General features: G+C 41.4%; 1 protein-coding gene across 1 annotated transcript; it reads right to left on the reverse strand.

Annotated features, from left to right (window-relative positions):
- Positions 1–3,090: 3,090 nt before the first annotated feature.
- On the reverse strand, positions 3,091–8,341 carry LOC142579836 (uncharacterized). Its single transcript, XM_075690438.1, has 3 exons — positions 8,125–8,341; positions 7,093–7,161; positions 3,091–3,575 (listed from the first exon to the last, which is right to left on the reverse strand). The coding sequence occupies exons 1-3, from the start codon at positions 8,171–8,173 to the stop codon at positions 3,322–3,324; spliced, it is 372 nt and encodes a 123-aa protein (XP_075546553.1). The 5' UTR covers positions 8,174–8,341; the 3' UTR covers positions 3,091–3,321.
- Between the last annotated feature and the right edge of the window lie 881 nt (positions 8,342–9,222).

Here is a 9,222-nt window from a genome sequence, read left to right on the forward strand (position 1 = left end):
CAAGTCGTGAACGCGCCAAAAGAAAGGCAGTGAGCGTCTGGGGGACGTTCGCACCAGGCGTCGTTTATATAAAGTCAAGCATGAGCTTTGTATTAATATACATTTCTGAATACGGGGGTTAGTCATCTACTTCTCACAGAAAATGTCGAAGAAGCGTTAGCTAAAAAGCATGAATTTCCGAACTCCATGCCAAAATAAGCTTGTAAAATTATTTAGGTGCGAGAATCCAGGGTTTGTAGCGATCCTTGAAAACCCTTTATTTCTAAAATGCCATTTTGAAGGCATTAAAAACCCTGGAATTTTTAGACGTACTGGAAAGTCCTCAAATTTGTACACTTGGCTAGACTTAGCAGATATCCCCAAGCGTTTTTTTTTCCCTTCTGTGACACTCTTCGCATGTCACAGAGAATTGTCTGTGGAGGTATAGAAGGAAAGCGACATCCTTAAAGTTGAAATTACAAAGGAGCTGCAGATACCAGTTTTAGGCACATGGAACCGGCGACAAATGTACTTGGAGGAGCAGAAGCAGAAAGCTCAACAGTTGAGGCATTCAAAGAAAAGCCGTGATGAGTAAATTTAGAGCTACAGACACAATAACAGGAAATTACAAATGACTATTGCTTATTTGGTGGTGAAAAGCTGAGGCAACAGATGAACAGATTACATCCCATACACTGTCAAACCAAACAGTATTCAAAAACTGCAAATGTTGCAGGTCCAAGTAGTTAATTGTGCTATTGCAGAAAAACTTTGAGCGCTTTCTTGAAATGCTTCCTTGTGTGCGTTTAGTGATGGGCGGTGAAAGGCAAATTAGCAGTCTTTCAATTGTTTGAAATCAGTGAAATGGGATTTGTTTTGTATTCTTTTGTTTGCATTAAAGTTAATGATGTTGTTGAACAAGTTAATGCCTGTCCAAACTACTAAAAAATCGCACGAGGTCCTTGAAGTTACTGTGTCGGGGCCTCGAAAGTTCTTGAAAACCATTGCATTTTTTTCTTCAATATTGCTACGAACACAGTAGAACAACTGTCATGGAGTAAGAACCTTGGCTGAACAGGGGCTTATACGAAGAGCACAGGAAGACTAGAAATGCAGTAGTAGGCATGGAGGGCCCTGAAAAAAATGTGCCACATCTGCTCGTCTGCCTTATGTTTCTGCATTGACTGTCACATTTTTAATAGAAGTGCACTTACTCTTCTACTCCAATAAACGCAACATTACCAACTCCAGTGTGGGGCAGTCCTTCAGCCAGTGCAAACTCTTTCTGTACATCCCTGTTAGCTCTGTCATTTTTCCAGCATTGTAGTACAAGATTGTTAAACTGGTTTCGCGGAATATGAGCAGTATACTCTTAAATTAGCTGTTTATTTGTATGCACAAGTTCAGGTCCTCAGTTTGGTTGCATGACAAATTGCCATACCTCAATAGATACAAGAAAAAATGTTATTAGAGTTTAATAAAATCCAAACACTAATAATCACAACAATATAATGACATACATTTCTTTTGGTACGTATACAGCCCATGTCTTGGCACTGTATAAATTCAACTATACATCGCAAGTACTGTGTCCGGACCACTATTATTCACATGTGTAAAACCATCACAGCAATTCTTCAACAAATATCACAGTGATTAGTGACATACACTTTGTAACTGCTTTATATGAGCATAATGTATACAAAGGGTCCCTGTGTACCTACACATGACTAGTGCCACCCGAGTACTATTACTCACAGGTGTAAAACCAACAAAGCAGTTCTTTAAAAATATCACAGCGCTTAGTGACGTACATGCTGTAACTCCCTTGTAAAAGCTTAATACAAACACGTGAGCACACAGAAAGCTAGCAGTGGGCCTACATGGAAATACCACCGCTTCAATACTAATTCACAAGTGCAAAACCAACCAAGCAGTTCTTTAAAGAATATCACAATGCTTAGAGACATACATATTGCAACTAGCTTATATAAGCTTTATAGAAACATGAGAACATACACAAAGCTATCGGTGCACCTACATAGAAGTGCGGCCATCTGAACACTATTATTTGCAAGTGTAAGCTCAACAGAACAGTTCGTAATAGTGACGCCCATTTTGTAACTGCCTTATACAAGCTTAGTGCAAGCACAAGAATGCGGAAAAAATAAATTAGGAACTTGCTCTATGAATACACAAACAGATCAACACAAATAGTAAACACCGCTTTGAAGACACGTGACCGTGACAAAGCGCAGTGCTGTGCCGGTTGAAACTGCCATCCACAAAAGTATTGAGCAATGCTTAAACCACACGCAATAAAGTGCTGAAAGACTGCGTCTCTAACGTACCTATTTTAATTCAAATTTCTTGAATATAGGGCTCTCTTGCAGATAAGGCATCTGATCCAACTGACCTGATTTTACACCTGCTAAATGCATACAATGCACTCAGATATAACTGGTAATAATAATTATAAAAGGCATTTAAGAACTTGATAGTATGATGAAGATGCATGACTAGAAAAGTTCTGTCCCCCTCGTACGTGTTAAAAAGGTATAAGTACGACACATGTTCTTTTTTTCCGCAATTTTTGCATTAATGCACACCCGGGAACCTCGAACCCACAAAAAAAGAAGATACTGCTGTGTTAATAGTGTTATGAATAATTTTTTGTGAAAGCTTTTTACAGACAAGTTGCAGTCTCGTTTCTGGAGGTTGAGCTGTATCATGCAAAATAACATGGAAAGTGGTCACATGGGAGCATGACACTATGCCATAATGTTCGTTTCAGTTGACTCTCTTGCCCTACAAGTCACTGCTCACTGTGACCAGTGATGGAACAGCAGTGTCTGTGTGATTTTCATCACACTTCTGTCCTATGCCATCCTTACCAGAGTTGGCGGCACATAGATACCCAAATTTCGATAGTGTTCTTTCTCAGGTGGTTGTTCTTGATTTGCTCAATATCAACTGGCACTTCAGCTGCATCAAACTTCCTTTTTACCTCTTCAACAACAACATAAACAACAATCTTATGACACCTGTGTTGTCATTCTAGTTGCCTACAAAGACCAGTTAATCTAACAACAACACTGACAGTTTCTACTACCTTCTAATGGAGAAGAGGTGTGTCCCACCATGTGTTCCACATTGTTGTCGCTATGTGGGCTGGCTGGGGAGGCAACAACTGTAATATGTTTTCATATCTTAAAGTGATGCTTGTACTGTGTTATAACACTTAACTTAGTCTTGCACTTGCTGCACAAGAGCACTGGCTCACAGTCGTGGTGAAAAGCTTTTGTATGTTGAGCAAATGAGTTGTATGCACTACAAAAAAAGTCACAGTGATAGCACACGTTGCTCTACCAGGCCTGGTGCGGTTCCTTCTGACACTGCTGCTGATGCTGACACACTGCTGCTTGCCTCGTACACTGTTGCAGCTGCAGTAGACATGGCCGTCTCTGTATCTATTGCTGCCGTGCCACCTGTCATGGTAACTTCAGGTGGTATCGGGCTCACTTCTGCAACAGAGATGTCGTTTGCCCCTTGAGGGCTCTCGTCATCAGGGCCAATAATTTCGTAGGCATTGTCTCCTGCATCGAAGAACCAATAAGAACAGTCTGAATTAATAAACATAGCTCTAAAAAGTACGGACATCAAAACTTAACCACAAGCTTTGCACATCAGTAACCAGGATTAATGAATAATACTTGCAGGAGGAGTTACACAATTGTGTGTGTACATTACAGTTAGGCCTCATTAGAAGAGATACTCAAGAGGCACGGGAAACATGTCTCTCGAAACCTAAAATTTTAAAACACTGAGGAGCCAGACTAGATCACTTTATTATGCATCATCACTAAAGTATGTTTAGATATATCTGAAGGAATAATTGCTCAGGGTGGCTTAAAGGGCCCCTAAACCACTTCTTGACATTTTTTGAACATTTCAAGTAAACACGCGCATCAAAATCAGAATGCCGTCACAATTGACGATGCCAAACGCCACAGTGCGTAGCACTGTGGGAGCACCACAATATGAAGAAAACGACCCCGTGCGCCTCTCTGGACCTATCCTGCACCCCCCAGTTTGTCCTGACATCACCAGGCTGTCTCTGATGATGTCACCAGTTTCCGGTGCTGTCGATTGGTCGAACGAAAGTGTACGACTGCCGGCAAGGCCTGCAAGCAAATACACACTCCGTCTTCCTCGTCGCGTTGCTCGCGATGCCATTGTGGGCAGCCGATGGGGGCAAAGAACAGAAACGCCACCAGAAGGGTCTCCCTATGAGGCTCTTGAGCTAGAGTCACCATACAGTTCCATTGTATTGGCGAGGTCATTAGCGCCACCCCTCGCAGGACGACGGGCCTGCGCAGCAACAACAGAGCTCGTTGGTGATGGTCTGTCCCGTAACATTTGGAGCTGTACTAGGCGAGGAAAAGACGATACTGTCCAGATGGCGTGTACCAGATGAAAGAGTAAAATGAGCGGGGACTACTTTTCGATAATCAAACATGTAGCTCCACTATTACTGCACCGTTTCGAAAAATTCTTGTTGCCTTAACATGTACAACTGCAACACCGCAACTAAATTTCAACCTCGGTGGTTTAGGGGCCCTTTAAAGAAGACATTCACAGCTTTTTAGTGACTATAGATTGTGTTAGCTTCCTTCCTAACTTCTGGAAGTTAAACACTTCACTTTGCAAGCCTCGTTGCTCGCAGTGCCTTTGAGGTGCTCTTAGACGCTCGTCAGTTTCAACTGTCGACACTTTCTGCCCTGCACTGTCCTCGTTGCCCTCCTTTTCTAGTTCATGCTAAAGAGACATGCGCAATTCACTTGTGTGAGGATTGCGTGATCTTTACGCCCTTCGGAACACACAAGGTGCATGAAGTGCATGTGTCTGGGTTGTGTCCCTTTGAAGTAGTGAATACTTAAAAAGTCGTTAGTAACAAAGGTGTCTCTTGTGTACAGTGTTGTTAACGTGGCAAACATCGGAAAACCAACCAAACCATTTTCATATGTCTCTTACAACCAAGTGTATCTGGTAATGAGATTCTACTGTACTGAATATTTTTCATCTATGGATCATCTGCATGTACGTATAGTCACAAAGACATGTTGTGTGGAATGGCGAATCAGGAAAAAGCTCGTACTCTTACTTTTTGTCCCTAACATGAGCAGCTGATAACAATATGATAAAAAGCAGGTAATGAGGCTAGCATGGAACATAATCCTTCAGCTCTAAACAGTTTTTTGGGCCCACATCATTCCCTCATGACATAAGGAAACAATTTGATTGCAGTAATGGCTGCATGTGATCTGAGTTGATTGAAACAAACAATACGTAAGGTTGCCCTGTATGTAATTTTATCAGAGTGCTTTTTAGATGTACTGCTGGCGATCCTGGCTGCACGATGTTTCTCATGCTTTTTGGCACGATTCCTTTCTTTTCCACTCCACTCTTCTTTCTGGTTTTCTCCCCTTTCCCTTCCCCCTTGCGTAAAATAGGACACCTGAAGTATCAAATCTGTTGAATTATTGTGTGTATCAAACCTGTTAACATGCGGGCTTCTCTGTGGTCTGTGTTGTATTTTTGCGCTGTACAAGTCAATTCAAAATGAAAGATGGAATATCCCTGCCTTTAGTTTAATTGTATGTATGTATGTATATATATATATATATATATATATATATATATATATATATATATATATATATATATATATATATATATATATGTCTCTCTCATGTTTTGAAATATATGTACATTCAGGAGTGCCTGCATGCTCTTCTCCCCTGCTCCAGTGACGAAAAGGAGAGCCTTTTTATGTACCATAGTAAAACATTCACAGGTTTTCGCTGTGCCCATTGCATCACTTATCATATCGATCTGTCACAATACAGAGTAGCAGTGGTCCATAATAATAACCCATCCCAACATAACTATAAATTAGCACATACCGTCATGCTGTGAAACAGCTGTTGCAAAGCCGCTGGCGCTCGCAATTTCTGCAGCACTGCAGTGGTACAGCCGAGTACGTGCCACCTGTATAGTGACAAATGCATATGCATGTTAGCAACTCACTAGTTGCTGATGGTTTCATAAGCTTTACACTACACAATAAAGTAATCTAGACTACTTTGTTGGAACAAATACACATAATTAGGACACCATTTAAAGACTAACACGATTAATTGCCCCCAATCTCTCACTCACTAAGGGATAATACTACTGAAACATCGGTGGAGAGCTCAGATTAATACAGCCCATAAAGGACAAGCTTTCTTTGAGGAAAACAGCTATAACAGCGGTTAGTTTTCTTGATCATTCTATGTGCTAGCTTTGATTTAAATGTCATGCAGAACTATAAAATATGAAGTGCCGCATTTCGAGCAGCAGAAGGCGTCGTCAGCCTCATGGTACAACTGATTTTTGCACTGTTTGTGTCAATGAGCCGACACATACAAAGAAAACCGAATTCACACATACATATACAGTGCCAAGTGCACTCCTCCTTCTGAAAACACAGCCGCCAGTTCCAATGCTGCTGAAAGGAAAGGTTATATAGAGTGCGAGACTGCATGGAACTACCACTTATGACTGTAAGTGTATGATCTGCTGATTGGAGAGGTAGTCACATGCTATTTCTAGTCTCTTTTAGAAGCATTACTAAAGGATGAATTAAAATCTATTCATAAGTCACGAATTTCACGCATCCACAGTTTGGTTAAATAACTTGTGAGAAAAAGACATGTTTACCTGGAATAGCAACCTTTTTTCCTGCTGCAAAATTTTCCATCGAATTGATGAAATAACTTTACAGCGTCATAATATATTGTGTTTCTCGCAACTACTTGCCGGCAGTGGCGAGTTACAGTGTTTATATCTGACTCATTGGGCGACAATACTGCCAAACACATATGCTTCACGAACACGAGAACACGTCCCTCGCAGAGAATAGCAACCATATATGCCTCTGTGAGACATGATCGCACCTGTGTGGCCAAAATGTACATTAGAACGACACCACCATCTCATTAAAAAAAAGCCTCAGTACAAGGCAGCAGCCAACTGCACAATGTGAAATTGCAACTGATGTCCACTTACTGGTGGCCTGTGTTCGAGTCACTTCTGGCAGTTGACTGGGTGCTGAGAAATGCACGTCCTGGGTTGTCCCTACAAAACATACAGGGTTATCTCAAATGTTGAAAATATATATACACCGGCATTTCATAAGTTGCAAAACAAATGAGTAAACTAATAAACAACTGTAATGTAAACAGAGTACACATGATAAGATAGGCTGTCAACTGGTAATGCATTACGCGAAAAACCTAATGCACAGGAAAGGCTATATTTATACACACGAAGCTGACACACAATTTAATTCGCTCTAGGTTTTTCCGTGCAGTATATTCAATTTATTATGTCTTGTGGTTAGAGCAAAATTAGTGTAAATTACGCACTAAATTATGTACCCTGGAAAACTTTTCTTCAATATGCACCTGTGCGCGCTTCGAATGAGTAGCGTTGTAAAATTTACATACATGGCATTTAACATAGTTGCTGAACACGGATTTCCTTTGCCCTGTGTCGTGTACAGTGAGCTACACATATCTGCCCCCCCCCTTTTTGTACTAGCCATACTGCGGGCTATTGCACCTATACGCACGTCAATAAACCTCACGACACAGAAATAAAAGAAAAGCGCAGATCACCCATGCCTGCATGTTGTAGTGGGCCTAACCTAACCAAGCATGGGCTGTTGCTTTTTATAGCAAACACAGGCACCGTGCTCATTGCAAGTATGTATCATGTCACTAAGCAAATATGCAATTTCATTGTACCACTATTTTTTATCACATGGATGTATTGTTGAGAGGCAAGACAAAAAGCAGTCACTTTTCAGAACTAATCAGCTTTTCTAAAACACATTTCTAACTTTTCAATGACACTTGCTGCTATGTGTTTGTCTCCAGAGAGCATACTTGATTTGACTTTCCAATCGGAGACATTACATAAATATACCATGTTAAGATGACTGCCTGGAGCACGTGAGAATTTTCATCTTGGTGTAACATACTGTATCTTGATTTTGTTTACATTTGGTCAAATGGTACACCCAATATACCCACATACTAGTTTTCTTGTCCAAATTGCATGCCAATGTATTCTGATTTTTTGGCATTGGCTCCTCTGCACTACGTGAAGTCGCGCTGCACTGGCTCTTTCACATCCTCGTGTCCTTGCAGCTGCCTTCTTGCGTTATATAAAGCGGGTGCCTGAAAAATATCGTATGCAAAAGTCAACACAAGGGCATGGTGCAAAACAACATCAAGACAGTCAAGGCCATGGCAATAAAAGAAAGTCTTAGCTCTTAGTCTTCTTAGTGAAATGCAGTCATTTGGATGTTTTGCATGCAACAGTCAATTGCTAAATTAACTTCCATTTTAGATTTACACAAAAAAGAAATAACGGACAGTTCATCCTCGTTCGGCACGAATGTTCGAATACTCCTGCTAATGAATAGAATATTGGTCATTTTCGGACATCATAGGTCTGTCATGAGTCTGGTGTATCGCAAACACCACTTGTGACACATCCTAAGCACGTGCCCAGTGTGCCCCCGCACCATCCCTGGTTGTGCCACTGCTGAAGCCATAATTTGAGGATTATAGCTGCAAACTTGATGCTCAGTAGAGATGAAAATATTGTCCTTCAGTTCAATGGATATATGGATGTGCCTATAAAAAAGGGCAACAAGGCTTGTTATGGCAAGCTTACCCACATTTCAATACTAACAAGTTCACTGCGGCCTGCATCTAAGCTTACTAAAAGGCATGAACTTATTTTCATGTATGAGGTGCGCAATGGAGTTCATTTCTTACAGACCGGACTTACTGCTGCAGTTTGAAATCTAGCATTTTAGATTCTTGAAGGCATGTAAAAGTTGCAGTTAAACCGCAGTTATTAGTTTATTGCACCAACCTATTGTTCTGTGTACGACAGACTGGTAACACGGAATTAAGAAGAAGAAGAAGAAACTTTAGTAAAGAATAGTCCGGCAGTTCTTGATGTGGTGGCCTCAGGTGACGGCTCGAAGTTCTTGGACTCGAGCGGCATCTTTGGCTTGCCGGACGGCCCAGAGCTGGTCTGCCAGCTCTGAACTTCTGATAGCCGCCTCCCAGCGGCGGCGACGCCTACGGAGAAGGTCCCCGGCGGCTCCCGCATCCGGGC

Source organism: Dermacentor variabilis, chromosome 4, assembly GCF_050947875.1.
Source record: "Dermacentor variabilis isolate Ectoservices chromosome 4, ASM5094787v1, whole genome shotgun sequence".
Lineage (NCBI taxonomy): Eukaryota > Metazoa > Arthropoda > Arachnida > Ixodida > Ixodidae > Dermacentor > Dermacentor variabilis.

Bases quoted from the DNA above. Each gene is read 5' to 3' on its own strand.
- LOC142579836 (XM_075690438.1), bottom strand. From the start codon at position 8,173: ATGCCAAAAAATCAGAATACATTGGCATGCAATTTGGACAAGAAAACT. The intron at 7,162-8,124 runs GTATGTGGGTAT...TATGTTTTGTAG, and splicing joins CAATTTGGACAAGAAAACTA to GGACAACCCAGGACGTGCAT. The intron at 3,576-7,092 runs GTAAGTGGACAT...TCTTCGATGCAG, and splicing joins GACTCGAACACAGGCCACCA to GAGACAATGCCTACGAAATT.